Source organism: Hemitrygon akajei, unplaced genomic scaffold (assembly GCF_048418815.1).
Source record: "Hemitrygon akajei unplaced genomic scaffold, sHemAka1.3 Scf000118, whole genome shotgun sequence".
NCBI lineage: Eukaryota > Metazoa > Chordata > Chondrichthyes > Myliobatiformes > Dasyatidae > Hemitrygon > Hemitrygon akajei.
This window is the reverse complement of record NW_027332004.1, coordinates 704,481-728,370: the sequence shown is the minus strand read 5'-3', so window position 1 is coordinate 728,370 and position 23,890 is coordinate 704,481. Positions and strand designations below refer to the sequence as shown.

General features: G+C 57.0%; 2 protein-coding genes across 2 annotated transcripts in view; both read left to right on the top strand.

Moving 5' to 3' along the window:
• The window catches only part of LOC140723538 (uncharacterized), a 47,420-nt gene extending 29,053 nt beyond the window's left edge, over positions 1–18,367 (top strand). Inside the window, exon 11 of the mRNA XM_073038112.1 lies at positions 17,514–18,367. Within this exon, the coding sequence (XP_072894213.1) occupies positions 17,514–18,250 (737 nt within the window). The 3' untranslated portion in view covers positions 18,251–18,367. The remainder of the gene's footprint in view (positions 1–17,513) is intronic.
• The window catches only part of LOC140723542 (NACHT, LRR and PYD domains-containing protein 3-like), a 40,727-nt gene continuing 35,093 nt past the window's right edge, over positions 18,257–23,890 (top strand). Inside the window, exon 1 of the mRNA XM_073038117.1 lies at positions 18,257–19,252. Within this exon, the coding sequence (XP_072894218.1) occupies positions 18,384–19,252 (869 nt within the window). The 5' untranslated portion in view covers positions 18,257–18,383. The remainder of the gene's footprint in view (positions 19,253–23,890) is intronic.

Below are 23,890 nucleotides of genomic sequence, written 5' to 3'. Positions count from 1 at the left end.
CCCACCGTCAGACCCCAGACACCCCTGACAGGATCCTGACACACTGAGAGACCCCACACACCCCTGATAGGGTCCTAACATACTGTGTGACCCTACACACCCCTGACAGGATCCTGACCCACTGTGAGACCCCAGACACCCCTGACAGGGTCCTGACACACTGTGAGACCACACACACCCGACAGGTTCCTGACCCACTGTGAGACACCAGACACCCTGGCAGGGTCCTGACACACTGAGAGACCCCACAAACCCCTGATAGGGTCCTAACATACTGTGTGACCCCACACACCCTGACAGGATCCTGACCCACTGTGAGACCCAAGACACCCCTGACAGGATCCTGACCCACTGTGAGACCCCAGACACCCCTGACAGGGTCCTGACACACTGTGAGACCACACACACCCGACAGGTTACAGACCCACTGTGAAACACCAGACACCCTGGCAGGGTCCTGAACCAATGAGAGACCCCACATACCCGACAGGGTCCTGACACCCTGTGAGACCCCACACACCCCTGACTGGGTCCTGACACACTGAGAGACGCCACACCACTGACACGGTCCTGACACACTGTGAGACACCACACACCCCTGACTGGGTCCTGACACACTGAGAGACGCCACACCACTGACACGGTCCTGACACACTGTGAGACCCCACACACCCCTGACAGGGTCCTGACACACTGTGAGGCCCCACCCACCCCTGACAGGGTCCTGACGCACTGTGGAACCCCACACACCCCTGTCCGGGTCCTGACCCACTGAGAGACCCCACACACCCCTGATAGGGTCCTGACACACTGTGAGACCCCACACACCCCTGACAGGGTCCTGACTCACTGAGAGACCCCACACACCCCTGATAGGGTCCTAACTGACTGTATGACCGCACACACCCCTGACAGGGTCCTGACCCACTGTGAGAGCCCAGACACCCCTGACAGGGTCCTGACTCACTGAGAGACCCCACACACCCCTGATAGGGTCCTAACTGACTGTATGACCGCACACACCCCTGACAGGGTCCTGACCCACTGTGAGAGCCCAGACACCCCTGACAGGGTCCTGACCCACTGAGAGACCCCACACACCCGACAGGATGATGACACAATGTGAGACCCCACACCCCTGACAGGGTCCTGACCCACTGAGAGACCCCACACACCCGACACGATCCTTACACACTGTGAGACGCCACAAACCTCTGACAGGGTCCTGACACACTGAGAGACACCACAAGCTCCTAAGAGGATCTTGACAAACATTGAGACCCCACATACCACTGACAGGATCCTGACATACTGAGAGACCCCACACACCCCTGACAGGGTCCTAACAGACTGTGTGACCCCACACACCCGACAGGGTCCTGACCCACTGAGAGACCCCACACACCCTTGACAGGGTCCCGACCCACCGTCAGACCCCAGACACCCCTGGCAGGGTCCTGACACCCTGTGAAACCCCACACACCCCTGACAGGGCCCTGACCCACTGTGAGTCCCCAGACACCCCTGACAGAGTCCTGACACACTGTCAGACCCCAGGCACCCCTGGCAGGGTCCTGGCACCCTGTGAGACCCCACACACCCCTGACAGGGCCCTGACCCACTGTCAGACCCCAGACACCCCTGACAGAGTCCCGACACACTGTGAGACCGCACATACCCCTGACAGGGTCTTGACCCACTCAGAGACCCCACAGACCACTGATAGGATCCTGACCCACTGAGAGACCCCACACACCCGAAACGATCCTTACACACTGTGAGACGCCACAAACCTCTGACAGGGTCCTGACACACTGAGAGACACCACAAGCTCCTAAGAGGATCTTGACAAACATTGAGACCCCACATACCACTGACAGGATCCTGACACACTGAGAGACCCCACACAGCCCTGACAGGGTCCTAACAGACTGTGTGACCCCACACACCTGACAGGGTCCTGACCCACTGAGAGACCCCACACACCCTTGACAGGGTCCTGACCCACCGTCAGACCCCAGTCACCCCTGGCAGGGTCCTGACACCCTGTGAGACCCCACACACCCCTGACAGGGCCCTGACCCACTGTGAGACCCCAGACACCCCTGACACGGTCCTGAAATCCTGTGAGACCCCACACACCCCTGACAGGGCCCTGACCCACTGTGAGACCCCAGACACCCCTCACAGAGTCCTGACACACTGTCAGACCCCAGGCACCCCTGGCAGGGTCCTGACACCCTGTGAGACCCCACACACCCCTGACAGGGCCCTGACCCACTGTGAGACCCCAGACACCCCTGACAGAGTCCCGACACACTGTGAGACCGCACATACCCCTGACAGGGTCTTGACCCACTCAGAGACCCCACAGACCACTGATAGGATCCTGACACACTGAGAGACCCCACATACCCCTGACAGGATCCTGACCCACTGAGAGACCCCACACAGCCCAGACAGGATTCTGACACACTGTGAGATCCCAAATACCCCTGACAGGGTCCAGACCGTCTGTGAGACGCCACACACCTCTGACAGGGTCCTGACACACTGAGAGACACCACAAGCTCCTAAGAGGATCTTGACAAACATTGAGACCACACATACCGCTGACAGGATCCTGACACACTGAGAGACCCCACACACCCCTGATAGGGTCCTAACATACTGTGTGACACCACAAACCCCTGACAGGATCCTGACCCACTGTGAGACCCCAGACACCCCTGACAGGGTCCTGACACACTGTGAGACCACACACACCCGACAGGTTCCTGACCCACTGTGAGACACCAGACACCCTGGCAGGGTCCTGACACACTGAGAGACCCCACAAACCCCTGATAGGGTCCTAACATACTGTGTGACCCCACACACCCCTGACAGGATCCTGACCCACTGTGAGACCCAAGACACCCCTGACAGGATCCTGACCCACTGTGAGACCCCAGACACCCCTGACAGGGTCCTGACACACTGTGAGACCACACACACCCGACAGGTTACAGACCCACTGTGAAACACCAGACACCCTGGCAGGGTCCTGAACCAATGAGAGACCCCACATACCCGACAGGGTCCTGACACCCTGTGAGACCCCACACACACCAGACAGGTTCCTGACACACTGTGAGACACCACACACCCCTGACAGGGTCCTGACACACTGAGAGACGCCACACCACTGACACGGTCCTGACACACTGTGAGACCCCACACACCCCTGACAGGGTCCTGACACACTGTGAGCCCCCACCCACCCCTGACAGGGTCCTGACGCACTGTGGAACCCCACACACCCCTGTCCGGGTCCTGACCCACTGAGAGACCCTACACACCCCTGATAGGGTCCTGACACACTGTGAGACCCCACACACCACTGACAGGGTCCTGACACACTGAGAGACCCCACACACCCCTGATAGGGTCCTAACTGACTGTATGACCGCACACACCCCTGACAGGGTCCTGACCCACTGTGAGAGCCCAGACACCCCTGACAGGGTCCTGACCCACTGAGAGACCCCACACACCCGACAGGATCCTGACACAATGTGAGACCCCACACCCCTGACAGGGTCCTGACCCACTGAGAGACCCCACACACCCGACACGATCCTTACACACTGTGAGACGCCACAAACCTCTGACAGGGTCCTGACACACTGAGAGACACCACAAGCTCCTAAGAGGATCTTGACAAACATTGAGACCCCACATACCACTGACAGGATCCTGACATACTGAGAGACCCCACACACCCCTGACAGGGTCCTAACAGACTGTGTGACCCCACACACCCGACAGGGTCCTGACCCACCGTCAGACCCCAGACACCCCTGGCAGGGCCCTGACCCACTGTGAGACCCCAGACATCCCTGACAGAGTCCTGACACACTGTCAGACCCCAGGCACCCCTGGCAGGGTCCTGGCACCCTGTGAGACCCCACACACCCCTGACAGGATCCTGACCCACTGTGAGACCCAAGACACCTCTGACAGGATCCTGACCCACTGTGAGACCCCAGACACCCCTGACAGGGTCCTGACACACTGTGAGACCACACACACCCGTCAGGTTACAGACCCACTGTGAAACACCAGACACCCTGGCAGGGTCCTGAACCAATGAGAGACCCCACACACCCGACACGATCCTTACACACTGTGAGACGCCACAAACCTCTGACAGGGTCCTGACACACTGAGAGACACCACAAGCTCCTAAGAGGATCTTGACAAACATTGAGACCCCACATACCACTGACAGGATCCTGACACACTGAGAGACCCCACACACCCCTGACAGGGTCCTAACAGACTGTGTGACCCCACACACCCGACAGGGTCCTGACCCACTGAGAGACCCCACACACCCTTGACAGGGTCCTGACCCACCGTCAGACCCCAGACACCCCTGACAGGATCCTGACACACTGAGAGACCCCACACACCCCTGATAGGGTCCTAACATACTGTGTGACCCTACACACCCCTGACAGGATCCTGACCCACTGTGAGACCCCAGACACCCCTGACAGGGTCCTGACACACTGTGAGACCACACACACCCGACAGGTTCCTGACCCACTGTGAGACACCAGACACCCTGGCAGGGTCCTGACACACTGAGAGACCCCACAAACCCCTGATAGGGTCCTAACATACTGTGTGACCCCACACACCCTGACAGGATCCTGACCCACTGTGAGACCCAAGACACCCCTGACAGGATCCTGACCCACTGTGAGACCCCAGACACCCCTGACAGGGTCCTGACACACTGTGAGACCACACACACCCGACAGGTTACAGACCCACTGTGAAACACCAGACACCCTGGCAGGGTCCTGAACCAATGAGAGACCCCACATACCCGACAGGGTCCTGACACCCTGTGAGACCCCACACACCCCTGACAGGGTCCTGACACACTGAGAGACGCCACACCACTGACACGGTCCTGACACACTGTGAGACCCCACACACCCCTGACAGGGTCCTGACACACTGTGAGGCCCCACCCACCCCTGACAGGGTCCTGACGCACTGTGGAACCCCACACACCCCTGTCCGGGTCCTGACCCACTGAGAGACCCCACACACCCCTGATAGGGTCCTGACACACTGTGAGACCCCACACACCCCTGACAGGGTCCTGACTCACTGAGAGACCCCACACACCCCTGATAGGGTCCTAACTGACTGTATGACCGCACACACCCCTGACAGGGTCCTGACCCACTGTGAGAGCCCAGACACCCCTGACAGGGTCCTGACTCACTGAGAGACCCCACACACCCCTGATAGGGTCCTAACTGACTGTATGACGGCACACACCCCTGACAGGGTCCTGACCCACTGTGAGAGCCCAGACACCCCTGACAGGGTCCTGACCCACTGAGAGACCCCACACACCCGACAGGATGATGACACAATGTGAGACCCCACACCCCTGACAGGGTCCTGACCCACTGAGAGACCCCACACACCCGACACGATCCTTACACACTGTGAGACGCCACAAACCTCTGACAGGGTCCTGACACACTGAGAGACACCACAAGCTCCTAAGAGGATCTTGACAAACATTGAGACCCCACATACCACTGACAGGATCCTGACATACTGAGAGACCCCACACACCCCTGACAGGGTCCTAACAGACTGTGTGACCCCACACACCTGACAGGGTCCTGACCCACTGAGAGACCCCACACACCCTTGACAGGTTCCCGACCCACCGTCAGACCCCAGACACCCCTGGCAGGGTCCTGACACCCTGTGAAACCCCACACACCCCTGACAGGGCCCTGACCCACTGTGAGTCCCCAGACACCCCTGACAGAGTCCTGACACACTGTCAGACCCCAGGCACCCCTGGCAGGGTCCTGGCACCCTGTGAGACCCCACACACCCCGGACAGGGCCCTGACCCACTGTCAGACCCCAGACACCCCTGACAGAGTCCCGACACACTGTGAGACCGCACATACCCCTGACAGGGTCTTGACCCACTCAGAGACCCCACAGACCACTGATAGGATCCTGACCCACTGAGAGACCCCACACACCCGAAACGATCCTTACACACTGTGAGACGCCACAAACCTCTGACAGGGTCCTGACACACTGAGAGACACCACAAGCTCCTAAGAGGATCTTGACAAACATTGAGACCCCACATACCACTGACAGGATCCTGACACACTGAGAGACCCCACACAGCCCTGACAGGGTCCTAACAGACTGTGTGACCCCACACACCTGACAGGGTCCTGACCCACTGAGAGACCCCACACACCCTTGACAGGGTCCTGACCCACCGTCAGACCCCAGACACCCCTGGCAGGGTCCTGACACCCTGTGAGACCCCACACACCCCTGACAGGGCCCTGACCCACTGTGAGACCCCAGACACCCCTGACAGAGTCCTGACACACTGACAGACCCCAGGCACCCCTGGCAGGGTCCTGACACCCTGTGAGACCCCACACACCCCCGACAGAGTCCCGACACACTGTGAGACCGCACATACCCCTGACAGGGTCTTGTCCCACTCAGAGACCCCACAGACAACTGATAGGATCCTGACACACTGAGAGACCCCACATACCCCTGACAGGATCCTGACCCACTGAGAGACCCCACACAGCCCTGACAGGATCCTGACACACTGTGAGATCCCAAATACCCCTGACAGGGTCCAGACCGACTGTGAGACGCCACACACCTCTGACAGGTTCCTGACACACTGAGAGACACCACAAGCTCCTAAGAGGATCTTGACAAACATTGAGACCCCACATACCACTGACAGGATCCTGACACACTGAGAGACCCCACACACCCCTGATAGGGTCCTAACATACTGTGTGACCCCACACACCCCTGACAGGATCCTGACCCACTGTGAGACGCCAGACACCCCTGACAGAGTCCCGACACACTGTGAGACCGCACATACCCCTGACAGGGTCTTGACCCACTCAGAGACCCCACAGACAACTGATAGGATCCTGACACACTGAGAGACCCCACATACCCCTGACAGGATCCTGACCCACTGAGAGACCCCACACAGCCCTGACAGGATCCTGACACACTGTGAGATCCCAAATACCCCTGACAGGGTCCAGACCGACTGTGAGACGCCACACACCTCTGACAGGTTCCTGACACACTGAGAGACACCACAAGCTCCTAAGAGGATCTTGACAAACATTGAGACCCCACATACCACTGACAGGATCCTGACACACTGAGAGACCCCACACACCCCTGATAGGGTCCTAACATACTGTGTGACCCCACACACCCCTGACAGGATCCTGACCCACTGTGAGACGCCAGACACCCCTGACAGGTTCCTGACCCACTGTGAGACACCAGACCCCTGGCAGGGTCCTGACCCACTGAGAGACCCCACACCCCTGACAGGGTCCTGACCCACTGTGAGACTCCAGACACCCCTGACAGGGTGCTAACCCACTGTGAGAACCCAGAAACCCTTGACAGGGTCCCGACACACTGTGATACCCCACACACCCCTGACAGGGTCCTGACCCACTCTGAGACCCCACACCCCTGACAGGGTCCTGACCCACTGTGAGACTCCAGACACCCCTGACAGGGTCCTGACCCACTGTGAGACCCCAGACACCCTGGCAGGGTCCTGACACACTGTGAGAGCCCAGACACCCCTGGCAATTTCCCGACAGACTGTGAGGCGCCACACACCCCTGACAGGGTCCTGACAGACTGGGAGATCCCAAATACCACTGGCAGGGTTCTGACGTCTGTGCGATGTGACACACCGCTGACAGGAACCTGTCACACTGAGACCCCACACATCACTGACAGGGTCCTGACACACTGTGAGACCCGACACACCCCTGACAGGTTCCTGTCACACAGTGAGACACCACACACCCCTGACAGGGTCCTGACCCACTGTGAGACCCCACACACCCTGGACAGGGTCCTGACACACTGTGAGATCCCTCACACCCCTGACAGGGTCCTGACCCACTGTGAGACCCCAGACACCCTGGCAGGGTCCTGACACACTGTGAGAGCCCAGACACCCCTGACAGGGTCCTGACCCACTGAGAGACCCCACACAGCCCTGACAGGATCCTGACACACTGTGAGATCCCAAATACCCCTGACAGGGTCCAGACCGACTGTGAGACGCCACACACCTCTGACAGGTTCCTGACACACTGAGAGACACCACAAGCTCCTAAGAGGATCTTGACAAACATTGAGACCCCACATACCACTGACAGGATCCTGACACACTGAGAGACCCCACACACCCCTGATAGGGTCCTAACATACTGTGTGACCCCACACACCCCTGACAGGATCCTGACCCACTGTGAGACGCCAGACACCCCTGACAGGTTCCTGACCCACTGTGAGACACCAGACCCCTGGCAGGGTCCTGACCCACTGAGAGACCCCACACCCCTGACAGGGTCCTGACCCACTGTGAGACTCCAGACACCCCTGACAGGGTGCTAACCCACTGTGAGAACCCAGAAACCCTTGACAGGGTCCCGACACACTGTGATACCCCACACACCCCTGACAGGGTCCTGACCCACTGTGAGACCCCAGACACCCTGGCAGGGTCCTGACACACTGTGAGAGCCCAGACACCCCTGGCAATTTCCCGACAGACTGTGAGGCGCCACACACCCCTGACAGGGTCCTGACAGACTGGGAGATCCCAAATACCACTGGCAGGGTTCTGACGTCTGTGCGATGTGACACACCGCTGACAGGAACCTGTCACACTGAGACCCCACACATCACTGACAGGGTCCTGACACACTGTGAGACCCGACACACCCCTGACAGGTTCCTGTCACACAGTGAGACACCACACACCCCTGACAGGGTACTGACAGACTGTGAGACGCCACACACCTCTGACAGGGTCCTGACACATTGTGAGACCCCACACATCCCTGACAGGTTACTGACACACTGTGAGACCCCACACATCCCTGACAGGTTACTGACACACTGTGAGACCCCACACACCCCTGACAGGGTCCTGACCCACTGTGAGACCCCACACACCCTGGACAGGGTCCTGACACACTGTGAGATCCCTCACACCCCTGACAGGGTCCTGACCCACTGTGAGACCCCAGACACCCTGGCAGGGTCCTGACACACTGTGAGAGCCCAGACACCCCTGACAGGGTCCTGACCCACTGAGAGACCCCACACAGCCCTGACAGGATCCTGACACACTGTGAGATCCCAAATACCCCTGACAGGGTCCAGACCGACTGTGAGACGCCACACACCTCTGACAGGTTCCTGACACACTGAGAGACACCACAAGCTCCTAAGAGGATCTTGACAAACATTGAGACCCCACACACCTCTGACAGGGTCCTGACACATTGTGAGACCCCACACATCCCTGATAGGGTCCTAACATACTGTGTGACCCCACACACCCCTGACAGGATCCTGACCCACTGTGAGACCCCAGACACCCTGGCAGGGTCCTGACACACTGTGAGAGCCCAGACACCCCTGACAGGGTCCTGACCCACTGAGAGACCCCACACAGCCCTGACAGGATCCTGACACACTGTGAGATCCCAAATACCCCTGACAGGGTCCAGACCGACTGTGAGACGCCACACACCTCTGACAGGTTCCTGACAGACTGTGAGACGCCACACACCTCTGACAGGGTCCTGACACATTGTGAGACCCCACACATCCCTGACAGGTTACTGACACACTGTGAGACCCCACACATCCCTGACAGGTTACTGACACACTGTGAGACCCCACACACCCCTGACAGGGTCCTGACCCACTGTGAGACCCCACACACCCTGGACAGGGTCCTGACACACTGTGAGATCCCTCACACCCCTGACAGGGTCCTGACCCACTGTGAGACACCAGACCCCTGGCAGGGTCCTGACCCACTGAGAGACCCCACACCCCTGACAGGGTCCTGACCCACTGTGAGACTCCAGACACCCCTGACAGGGTGCTAACCCACTGTGAGAACCCAGAAACTCTTGACAGGGTCCCGACACACTGTGATACCCCACACACCCCTGACAGGGTCCTGACCCACTCTGAGACCCCACACCCCTGACAGGGTCCTGACCCACTGTGAGACTCCAGACACCCCTGACAGGGTCCTGACCCACTGTGAGACCCCAGACACCCTGGCAGGGTCCTGACACACTGTGAGAGCCCAGACACCCCTGGCAATTTCCCGACAGACTGTGAGGCGCCACACACCCCTGACAGGGTCCTGACAGACTGGGAGATCCCAAATACCACTGGCAGGGTTCTGACGTCTGTGCGATGTGACACACCGCTGACAGGAACCTGTCACACTGAGACCCCACACATCACTGACAGGGTCCTGACACACTGTGAGACCCGACACACCCCTGACAGGTTCCTGTCACACAGTGAGACACCACACACCCCTGACAGGGTACTGACAGACTGTGAGACGCCACACACCTCTGACAGGGTCCTGACACATTGTGAGACCCCACACATCCCTGATAGGGTCCTAACATACTGTGTGACCCCACACACCCCTGACAGGATCCTGACCCACTGTGAGACCCCAGACACCCTGGCAGGGTCCTGACACACTGTGAGAGCCCAGACACCCCTGACAGGGTCCTGACCCACTGAGAGACCCCACACAGCCCTGACAGGATCCTGACACACTGTGAGAGCCCAGACACCCCTGGCAATTTCCCGACAGACTGTGAGGCGCCACACACCCCTGACAGGGTCCTGACAGACTGGGAGATCCCAAATACCACTGGCAGGGTTCTGACGTCTGTGCGATGTGACACACCGCTGACAGGAACCTATCACACTGAGACCCCACACATCACTGACAGGGTCCTGACACACTGTGAGACCCGACACACCCCTGACAGGTTCCTGTCACACAGTGAGACACCACACACCCCTGACAGGGTACTGACAGACTGTGAGACGCCACACACCTCTGACAGGGTCCTGACACATTGTGAGACCCCACACATCCCTGATAGGGTCCTAACATACTGTGTGACCCCACACACCCCTGACAGGATCCTGACCCACTGTGAGACCCCAGACACCCTGGCAGGGTCCTGACACACTGTGAGAGCCCAGACACCCCTGACAGGGTCCTGACCCACTGAGAGACCCCACACAGCCCTGACAGGATCCTGACACACTGTGAGATCCCAAATACCCCTGACAGGGTCCAGACCGACTGTGAGACGCCACACACCTCTGACAGGTTCCTGACAGACTGTGAGACGCCACACACCTCTGACAGGGTCCTGACACATTGTGAGACCCCACACATCCCTGACAGGTTACTGACACACTGTGAGACCCCACACATCCCTGACAGGTTACTGACACACTGTGAGACCCCACACACCCCTGACAGGGTCCTGACCCACTGAGAGACCCCACACACCCTGGACAGGGTCCTGACACACTGTGAGATCCCTCACACCCCTGACAGGGTCCTGACCCACTGTGAGACCCCAGACACCCTGGCAGGGTCCTGACACACTGTGAGAGCCCAGACACCCCTGACAGGGTCCTGACCCACTGAGAGACCCCACACAGCCCTGACAGGATCCTGACACACTGTGAGATCCCAAATACCCCTGACAGGGTCCAGACCGACTGTGAGACGCCACACACCTCTGACAGGTTCCTGACACACTGAGAGACACCACAAGCTCCTAAGAGGATCTTGACAAACATTGAGACCCCACATACCACTGACAGGATCCTGACACACTGAGAGACCCCACACACCCCTGATAGGGTCCTAACATACTGTGTGACCCCACACACCCCTGACAGGATCCTGACCCACTGTGAGACCCCAGACACCCTGGCAGGGTCCTGACACACTGTGAGAGCCCAGACACCCCTGACAGGGTCCTGACCCACTGTGAGACTCCAGACACCCCTGACAGGGTGCTAACCCACTGTGAGAACCCAGAAACTCTTGACAGGGTCCCGACACACTGTGATACCCCACACACCCCTGACAGGGTCCTGACCCACTCTGAGACCCCACACCCCTGACAGGGTCCTGACCCACTGTGAGACTCCAGACACCCCTGACAGGGTCCTGACCCACTGTGAGACCCCAGACACCCTGGCAGGGTCCTGACACACTGTGAGAGCCCAGACACCCCTGGCAATTTCCCGACAGACTGTGAGGCGCCACACACCCCTGACAGGGTCCTGACAGACTGTGAGACCCCACACACCCCTGACAGGGTCCTGACAGACTGGGAGATCCCAAATACCACTGGCAGGGTTCTGACGTCTGTGCGATGTGACACACCGCTGACAGGAACCTGTCACACTGAGACCCCACACATCACTGACAGGGTCCTGACACACTGTGAGACCCGACACACCCCTGACAGGTTCCTGTCACACAGTGAGACACCACACACCCCTGACAGGGTACTGACAGACTGTGAGACGCCACACACCTCTGACAGGGTCCTGACACATTGTGAGACCCCACACATCCCTGATAGGGTCCTAACATACTGTGTGACCCCACACACCCCTGACAGGATCCTGACCCACTGTGAGACCCCAGACACCCTGGCAGGGTCCTGACACACTGTGAGAGCCCAGACACCCCTGACAGGGTCCTGACCCACTGAGAGACCCCACACAGCCCTGACAGGATCCTGACACACTGTGAGATCCCAAATACCCCTGACAGGGTCCAGACCGACTGTGAGACGCCACACACCTCTGACAGGTTCCTGACAGACTGTGAGACGCCACACACCTCTGACAGGGTCCTGACACATTGTGAGACCCCACACATCCCTGACAGGTTACTGACACACTGTGAGACCCCACACATCCCTGACAGGTTACTGACACACTGTGAGACCCCACACACCCCCTGACAGGGTCCTGACCCACTGTGAGACCCCACACACCCTGGACAGGGTCCTGACACACTGTGAGATCCCTCACACCCCTGACAGGGTCCTGACCCACTGTGAGACCCCAGACACCCTGGCAGGGTCCTGACACACTGTGAGAGCCCAGACACCCCTGACAGGGTCCTGACCCACTGAGAGACCCCACACAGCCCTGACAGGATCCTGACACACTGTGAGATCCCAAATACCCCTGACAGGGTCCAGACCGACTGTGAGACGCCACACACCTCTGACAGGTTCCTGACACACTGAGAGACACCACAAGCTCCTAAGAGGATCTTGACAAACATTGAGACCCCACATACCACTGACAGGATCCTGACACACTGAGAGACCCCACACACCCCTGATAGGGTCCTAACATACTGTGTGACCCCACACACCCCTGACAGGATCCTGACCCACTGTGAGACCCCAGACACCCTGGCAGGGTCCTGACACACTGTGAGAGCCCAGACACCCCTGACAGGGTCCTGACCCACTGAGAGACCCCACACAGCCCTGACAGGATCCTGACACACTGTGAGATCCCAAATACCCCTGACAGGGTCCAGACCGACTGTGAGACGCCACACACCTCTGACAGGTTCCTGACACACTGAGAGACACCACAAGCTCCTAAGAGGATCTTGACAAACATTGAGACCCCACATACCACTGACAGGATCCTGACACAGTGAGAGACCCCACACACCCCTTATAGGGTCCTAACATACTGTGTGACCCCACACACCCCTGACAGGATCCTGACCCACTGTGAGACGCCAGACACCCCTGACAGGTTCCTGACCCACTGTGAGACACCAGACCCCTGGCAGGGTCCTGACCCACTGAGAGACCCCACACCCCTGACAGGGTCCTGACCCACTGTGAGACTCCAGACACCCCTGACAGGGTGCTAACCCACTGTGAGAACCCAGAAACTCTTGACAGGGTCCCGACACACTGTGATACCCCACACACCCCTGACAGGGTCCTGACCCACTCTGAGACCCCACACCCCTGACAGGGTCCTGACCCACTGTGAGACTCCAGACACCCCTGACAGGGTCCTGACCCACTGTGAGACCCCAGACACCCTGGCAGGGTCCTGACACACTGTGAGAGCCCAGACACCCCTGGCAATTTCCCGACAGACTGTGAGGCGCCACACACCCCTGACAGGGTCCTGACAGACTGGGAGATCCCAAATACCACTGGCAGGGTTCTGACGTCTGTGCGATGTGACACACCGCTGACAGGAACCTGTCACACTGAGACCCCACACATCACTGACAGGGTCCTGACACACTGTGAGACCCGACACACCCCTGACAGGTTCCTGTCACACAGTGAGACACCACACACCCCTGACAGGGTACTGACAGACTGTGAGACGCCACACACCTCTGACAGGGTCCTGACACATTGTGAGACCCCACACATCCCTGACAGGTTACTGACACACTGTGAGACCCCACACATCCCTGACAGGTTACTGACACACTGTGAGACCCCACACACCCCTGACAGGGTCCTGACCCACTGTGAGACCCCACACACCCTGGACAGGGTCCTGACACACTGTGAGAGCCCAGACACCCCTGACAGGGTCCTGACCCACTGAGAGACCCCACACAGCCCGGACAGGATCCTGACACACTGTGAGATCCCAAATACCCCTGACAGGGTCCAGACCGACTGTGAGACGCCACACACCTCTGACAGGTTCCTGACACACTGAGAGACACCACAAGCTCCTAAGAGGATCTTGACAAACATTGAGACCCCACATACCACTGACAGGATCCTGACACACTGAGAGACCCCACACACCCCTGATAGGGTCCTAACATACTGTGTGACCCCACACACCCCTGACAGGATCCTGACCCACTGTGAGACGCCAGACACCCCTGACAGGTTCCTGACCCACTGTGAGACACCAGACCCCTGGCAGGGTCCTGACCCACTGAGAGACCCCACACCCCTGACAGGGTCCTGACCCACTGTGAGACTCCAGACACCCCTGACAGGGTGCTAACCCACTGTGAGAACCCAGAAACCCTTGACAGGGTCCCGACACACTGTGATACCCCACACACCCCTGACAGGGTCCTGACCCACTCTGAGACCCCACACCCCTGACAGGGTCCTGACCCACTGTGAGACTCCAGACACCCCTGACAGGGTCCTGACCCACTGTGAGACCCCAGACACCCTGGCAGGGTCCTGACACACTGTGAGAGCCCAGACACCCCTGGCAATTTCCCGACAGACTGTGAGGCGCCACACACCCCTGACAGGGTCCTGACAGACTGGGAGATCCCAAATACCACTGGCAGGGTTCTGACGTCTGTGCGATGTGACACACCGCTGACAGGAACCTGTCACACTGAGACCCCACACATCACTGACAGGGTCCTGACACACTGTGAGACCCGACACACCCCTGACAGGTTCCTGTCACACAGTGAGACACCACACACCCCTGACAGGGTACTGACAGACTGTGAGACGCCACACACCTCTGACAGGGTCCTGACACATTGTGAGACCCCACACATCCCTGACAGGTTACTGACACACTGTGAGACCCCACACATCCCTGACAGGTTACTGACACACTGTGAGACCCCACACACCCCTGACAGGGTCCTGACCCACTGTGAGACCCCACACACCCTGGACAGGGTCCTGACACACTGTGAGATCCCTCACACCCCTGACAGGGTCCTGACCCACTGTGAGACCCCAGACACCCTGGCAGGGTCCTGACACACTGTGAGAGCCCAGACACCCCTGACAGGGTCCTGACCCACTGAGAGACCCCACATAACCGACAGGGTCCTGACACACTGTGTGACCCCACACACCCCTGGCAATTTCCCGACAGACTGTGAGGCGCCACACACCCCTGACAGGGTCCTGACAGACTGGGAGATCCCAAATACCACTGGCAGGGTTCTGACGTCTGTGCGATGTGACACACCGCTGACAGGAACCTGTCACACTGAGACCCCACACATCACTGACAGGTTCCTGACACACTGTGAGACCCGACACACCCCTGACAGGTTCCTGTCACACAGTGAGACACCACACACCCCTGACAGGGTACTGACAGACTGTGAGACGCCACACACCTCTGACAGGGTCCTGACACATTGTGAGACCCCACACATCCTTGACAGGTTACTGACACACTGTGAGACCCCACACATCCCTGACAGGTTACTGACACACTGTGAGACCCCACACACCCCTGACAGGGTCCTGTCACACTGTGAGACCCCACACATCCCTGACAGGTTACTGACCCACTGTGAGACCCCAGACACCCCTGACAGGGTCCTGACACTCTGTGAGACCCCACAAAACACCGACAGAGTCCTGACACACTGTGAGACCCCACACACCCCTGACAGGGTCCTGACAGACTGTGAGACCCCACACACCCCTGACAGGGTCCTGACACACTGTGAAACCCCACACACCCCTGACAGGGTCCTGACACACTGTGACACACCACACACCCCTGACAGGGTATTGACATATTTTGAGATGCCACACACCCCTGGCAGTGTCCTGACAAACACTGAGACCCCATAAAGCCCTGGCAGGGTTGTGATACACTGTGAGAAAGCACACACCCTGACAGTGGCCTGACACACTGTGAGACGCTAATCACCCCTGGCAGTTTCCCGACAGATTGGGAGATGCCACACACCGCTGACAGGGTCCAAACACACTGAATGGACACCAAACCCTCTTTAGAGGATCCTGACAAACATGGAGACCCCACAACTCACTGAAAGCGTCCTGACACAGTGTGAGACCCCACACACCCGTGACAGGGTCTGATACACCATGATACCCCACACACTTCTGACAAGGTCCTGATAGACAGTGAGACGCCACCCAACGCTGGGAAGGTCCCAACAAACTGTCAGACCCCTCACACCCCTGACAGGGTCCTGACACTCTGTGAGACCCCTCAGACCCCTGACAGGGTTCAGAGACACTTTGAGATGCCACACACCCCAACCAGCCACCCACATTGCATGTGCTGATGCGCAAAGTTACTTCTTTGTATGTTGAATCAGTGACGGTGGGTGGGAAGGGGAGCTGTGACTTTAACAGAATGCACACAACCCTCTTCTCTATCTCCATACGCCACATCAACACTGAGGATGAAAAGTTTCTTCCTCAGGAAAAAATGACAGCTGTGACAGTAGTGGGAGTTTGTTCGGTACGAGACAGTCGGGGGGTCAGTAAACTACCAGGGAAATACTGACCTTCACAGCACAGTTAATGTGGAAATGTGATGACCTGGTGTTTATCTGGACCAGGCCTCTCTGTCCAGTCAGTGGTCAGTTAATTGAATTTACTTTACTGTATGAACAGCCATTGGTGAATGCAATCAATGCAATAGATTTGAGCTAACTCCTGTGTGCTTAAATACTGAGTTCTGAGTTGAGGCATCTAACAGCTTGTCCACTGTCTGTTCCCATGGAAGATATTCAACAGAAACACAAGGAGACTCTGCGGGCACAAACGGAAAAAATGAGAGTGAACACGATCCTGATGAGGGAGAAGGTGAAGGTTTTTCAGCTGGTGGATCGATACGCTGAGCTCACGGTCATTTCTACTGTTCGAGATCGGAGACTGGTGGAACATGAGCTGCTGGCAAGAGGCAGAGACCACGAAGAGAGGAGAGAACAGCAATTCTGCAGAGAGCTGGAGAAAATCCGGACTGATCAGTTATTCCAGAGCAGCTCTTCCCGGAGTAAATCCAAATCTGGGAGTTCGGCAGCAATGGCTGGAGTCCCGGGGATCGGGAAAACAACAATGGTACAAAAGATTGTTTATGACTGGGCCACGGGGAAAATATACCAACAATTCCAGTTTGTCTTCAGTTTCAAATTCCGAGATTTAAACTCCATTAACCACAAAATAAACCTGAAGGAACTGATTCTGGATCAGTATCCTTACTTTGGGAATATCCTGAGAGAAGTCTGGAAGAACCCAGAGGGATTGCTGTTTATATTCGATGGTTTGGATGAATTCAATGACACAATTGATTTTGCTGACAGTCAGAGAGACACAGAACCTCGGTCCACATGCACAGATCGTAAATTCAAGTGCAAGGTGTCTGACATTGTGTACAGTTTAATCCAGGGCAAGCTGCTCCCAGGGTGTTCAGTGCTGGTGACCACCCGTCCCCACTGCGTTACATTTATTGGAAAAGGCTGAGATCAGTGTCCGGGCTGAAATCCTGGGATTTGGTGGTGAGGACCGGAAGGAATATTTCATCAGACATTTTGAAGATCAGACGGTGGCGGAAGCTGTTTTCAAACATGTGAAGGAGAACGAGATCCTGTACACCATGAGCTACAACCCCTCCTACTGCTGGATCCTCGCTCTGGCACTGGGCCCCTTCTTCACACAAAGAGTCAGGGACCCGCAGCGAGTTCCCAAGACCATCACACAACTGTACTCCTACTATATTTACAACATCCTGAAAAACCACGGCCGTGACATTGAGAACCCCCGTGATGTGTTACTCAGGGTTGGTCAGATGGCCTTCAGAGGAGTGTCCCAGAAGAAGATTGTGTTTACAGATGGAGATTTGATGAAGTACAATCTGCAGCCTTCCCAGTTCCTGTCCGGGTTCCTGATGGAGTTTTTGGAGAGAGAGGATTCTGCCCGGAGCGTGGTGTACACATTCCCACACCTCACCATCCAAGAGTTTGTAGCTGCAGTCGCACAATTCCTGAATCCACATTCCGGGGATATCCTGAAATTCCTTACAGAAGTCCACAGCACGACAGATGGGCGATTTGAGGTATTTCTCCGTTTTGTTGCTGGTCTCTCCTCCCCAATGACAGCTCGGGGCCTGGAGGAGTTTCTGGGTCCATTTCTCAATGAAACAACCTGCCGGGTGATTGACTGGGTGAAGGAAGAGGTTAAACGCCAGAGTGGAAACACGAAGAGTGAAGCTGGTAAAAGGAGCCTCCTGAACACATTGCACTACCTGTTCGAGTCTCAGAATCGTGGACTGGCTCAGGCCGCACTGGGATCTGTGGAAACACTCTCATTCAATGGAATGACACTGACCCCGATTGACTGCGCGGTCCTGTCTCATGCCATCGGACTCTGTGATACAATAAAACACCTCGACCTGGGGAGCTGTCACATTCAGTGTGAAGGAATCCAGCGGCTGGGTCCCGAGCTGCACAAGTGCCAGCAGTTGAGGTAACTTGATTTATCTCTCACTCTGAACTGTGAAACTGTCCCATTGTGTTGTTTCAATGTAAAGGAATTTCAGTAAATTTGTAGTAAATCAGATTGTGAAGAGTTGTGACAAATGCCCAGGGGATCGGTCAGTAATTCCCCAAGGCGGGAGGGTTCTGTAGTTCCTAGTGAAGGGATGTTGGAGACTTCATCAGATCAGTGAACAACAGCCATTGGTTTAATGGTAGTAAATCACAGGAATGGCTGTGTTTCTCACTGCCTGTGACACGTCCATTGACAATTTTCCTTCTCACTGTTACTGACACTCAGACCGACACTGACTGTAGCAGGTGGGTCAGAGATTCACACCCCCTTCCCGGTGAGGGACAAGAGACCATCAGCAGACTGTCCCAGTGAGGAAAGAAATATCATTGTGAGATTGTCCTCCTACTGCCATTCACCGTGTGTGACTTTGCTCACCTCCAGATAAGCAAAGAGCGAGGGTGCATCTCCTCTGGGCCTCTGTTCAGACCCAACATACACGTACAAAAAAAATCTGCATCCTCTCGTCTTGTAGGATTATCATTTACCCTTGGGATCCTCCTGTGGGACCTCTCATCCCAATCCCCCTTCCATTCTTTGGAATCTCTTCCCCATCCCCATTACTCCTGTGGGTTCTCTCCTCCCCATCCCCCTTCCTCCTGTGGAATCTCTCTTCCCCATTCCCCTTCCTCCTGTGGGATCTCTCTTCCCCATCCCCCTTCCTCCTGTGGGATCTCTCCTCCCCATCCCTCTTCCTTCTATGGATGTCTCTTCCCCATCCTTTCCTGCTTTTGGAAATCTCTTCTCCATACCATTTCCTCCTGTGGGATCTCTCTCCCCCATCGACTTCTTCCTGTCGGATCTCTCTTTGGCATGCCCCATTGTCCTGTGGAATTTATCTTCCCCAACCCCATTCCTCCTGTGAGATTTCTCTTCCAAATCCCTCCTCATCCTGGCAGATCTCATAACCCGTTCCGCCTTCATCCTGTTTAATCTCTCTCTAAATCCTCCATCCTCCCATGGGATCTCTCTTCACCATCCCCCTTAGTCCCATGGGATCTCTCTTCCCCATCCACCTTCCTCCTGTGGGATCTCCCTTCCCCATACCACTCCCTCCTGTGGTATCTCTCTTCCCCATCCCCCTTCCTCCTGTAGGATCTCTCTCCCCCATCCCCCTTCCTCCTGTGGGATCTCTCTTCTCCATCCCACTCCCTCCTGTGGTATCTCTCTTCCCCATCTCCCTTCCTCCTGTAGGATCTCTCTCCCCCATCCCCCTTCCTCCTGTGGGATCTCTCTTCCCCATCCCCCTTCCTCCTGTGGGATCTCACTTCCCCATCCCCCTTCCTCCTGTGGGATCTCACTTCCCCATCCCCCTTCCTTCTCTGGTATCTCTCTTTCCCATCCCCCTTCCTACTGTGGGATATCTCTTCCCCATCCCACTTCCTCCTGTGGGATCTCTCTTCTCCATCCCACTCCCTCCTGTGGTATCTCTCTTCCCCATCTCCCTTCCTCCTGTAGGATCTCTCTCCCCCATCCCCCTTCCTCCTGTGGGATCTCTCTTCCCCATCCCCCTTCCTCCTGTGGGATCTCACTTCCCCATCCCCCTTCCTCCTGTGGGATCTCACTTCCCCATCCCCCTTCCTTCTCTGGTATCTCTCTTTCCCATCCCCCTTCCTACTGTGGGATATCTCTTCCCCATCCCACTTCCGCCTGTGGGATCTCTCTTCCCCATCCCCCTTCCTCCTGTGGGATCTCTCTTCCCAATCCACCTTCCTCCTGTGGGATCTCTCATTCTCATCCCCGTTCCTCCTGTGGGATCTCCCTTCCCCATCCCCCTTCCTCCTGTGGTATCTCTCTTCCCCAACCCCCTTCCTCCTATGGGATCTCTCTTCCCCATCCCCCTTCCTTCTATGGATCTCTCTTCCCCATCCTTTCCAGCTGTTGGAAATCTCTTCTCCATACCCTTTCCTCCTGTGGGATCTCTCTCGTCCATCGACTTCTTCCTGTCGGATCGCTCTTTGGCATGACCCATTGTCCTGTGGAATTTCTCTTCCCCATCCCCCTTCCTCCTGAGAGATTTCTCTTCCAAATCCCTCCTCCTCCAGGCCGATCTCTCAACCCGTCCCCCCTTCATCCTGTTTAATCTCTTTCTATATCCTCCATCCTCCCATGGGATCTCTCTTCCCCATCCCCCTTCCTCCCGGGGATCTCTCATCCTCATCCCCCTTCCTCCTGTGGGATCTCTCTTCCCCATCCCCCTTCCTCCTGTGGTATCTCTCTTCCCCATCCCCATTCCTCTTGTGGGATCTCTCTTCCCCATCCCCCTTCCTCCTGTGGGATCTCTCTTCTCCAATCCCCCTTCCTCCTGTGGGATCTCTCTACCCCATCCCCCTTCCTCCTGTGGGATCTCTCTTCCCTATCCCCCATCCTCCTGTGGGATCCCTCTCTCCCATCTCCCTTCTTCCTTTAGGATCCCTCTTCCCCATCTCCCTTCCTCCTGGAGGATCCCTCTTCCCCGTCCCCCTTCCTCCTGTGGGATCTCTCTCCCCCATCCCCCTTCCTCCCGTGGGATCTCACTTCCCCATCCCCCTTCCTCCTGTGGGATCCCACTTCCCCATCCCCCTTACTACTGTGGGATCTCACTTCCCAATACCCCTTCCTCCTGTGGGATATCTCTTCCCCATCCCCCTTCCGGCTGTGGGATCTCTCTTCCTCCGCTGTGATCTCACTTACTCATCCCCCTTCCTCCTGTGGGATCTCTTTCACCATCCCTCTTCCTCCTATGGGATCTCTCTTCCCCATCCGCCTTCCTCCTGTGGTATCTCTCTTCCCCATCTCCCTTCCTCATGTGGGATCTCACTTCCGCATCCCCCTTCCTCCTGTGGGATCTCTCTTCCCCATCCCCCTTCCTCCTATGGGAGCTCTCTTCCCCATCCCCCTTCCTTCTATGGATTACTCTTCCCCATCCTTTCCAGCTGTTGGAAATCTCTTCTCCATACCCTTTCCTCCTGTGGGATCTCTCTCGTCCATCGACTTCTTCCTGTCGGATCTCTCTTTGGCATGCCCCATTGTCCTGTGGAATTTCTCTTCCCCATCCCCCTTCCTCCTGCGGGATCTCACTTCCCCATCCCCCTTCCTCCTGTGGGATCTCACTTCCCCATCCCCCTTCCTCCTGTGGGATATCTCTTCCCCATCCCCCTTCCGGCTGTGGGATCTCTCTTCCTCCGCTGAGATCTCACTTACTCATCCCCCTTCCTCCTGTGGGATCTCTCTTACACATCCCCCTTCCTCCTGTGGGATCCCTCTTCCCCATCCGCCTCCTGCTGTGGGATTTCTGTTCCCCATCCCCCTTCCTCCTGTGGAATCTCGCTTTCCCATCCGCTTCCTCCTGTGGGATCTCTCTTCCCCATCCCCCTTCCACCTGAGAGATTTCTCTTCCAAATCCCTCCTCCTCCAGGCCGATCTCTCAACCCGTCCCCCCTTCATCCTGTTTAATCTCTTTCTATATCCTCCATCCTCCCATGGGATCTCTCTTCCCCATCCCCCTTCCTCCCGGGGATCTCTCATCCTCATCCCCCTTCCTCCTGTGGGATCTCTCTTCCCCATCCCCCTTCCTCCTGTGGTATCTCTCTTCCCCATCCCCCTTCCTCTTGTGGGATCTCTCTTCCCCATCCACCTTCCTCCTGTGGGATCTCTCTTCCACAATCCCCCTTCCTCCTGTGGGATCTCTCTACCCCATCCCGCTTCCTCCTGTGGGATCTCTCTTCCCTATCCCCCATCCTCCTGTGGGATCCCTCTCTCCCATCTCCCTTCTTCCTTTAGGATCCCTCTTCCCCATCCCCCTTCTTCCTGTGGGATCTCTCTTCTCCATTCCCCTTCCTCCTGTGGTATCTCTCTTCCCCATCCCCCTTCCTCTTGTGGGATCTCTCTTCCCTATCCCCCTTCCTCCTGTGGGATCCCTCTTCCCCATCCGCCTCCTGCTGTGGGATTTCTGTTCCCCATCCCCCTTCCTCCTGTGGAATCTCTCTTTCCCATCCGCTTCCTCCTGTGGGATCTCTCTTCTCCATCCCCCTTCCACCTGTGGGATCTCTCTTCTCCATTCCCCTTCCTCCTGTGGGATATCACTTCCCCATCCCCCTTCCTCTTGTGGGATCTCTCTTCCACATCCCCCATCCTGCTGTGGGATCTCTCTTCCCCATCCCACTTCCTCCTGTGGGATCCCTCTTCCCCATCCCTCTTCCTCCTGTGGGATCTCCCTTCCCCATCCCCGTTCCTCCCGGGAATCTCTCATCCTCATCCCCCTTCCTCCTGTGGTATCTCTCTTCCCCATCCCCCTTCCTCCTATGGGATCTCTCTTCCCCATCCCCATTCCTTCTATGGATTTCTGTTCACCATCCTTTCCATCTGTTGGAAATCTCTTCTCCATACCCTTTCCTCCTGTGGGATCTCTCTCGTCCATCGACTTCTTCCTGTCGGATCTGTCTTTGGCATGCCCCATTTTCCTGTGGAATTTCTCTTCCCCATCCCCCTTCCTCCTGAGAGATTTCTCTTCCAAATCCCTCCTCCTCCAGGCCGATCTCTCAACCCGTCCCCCCTTCATCCTGTTTAATCTCTTTC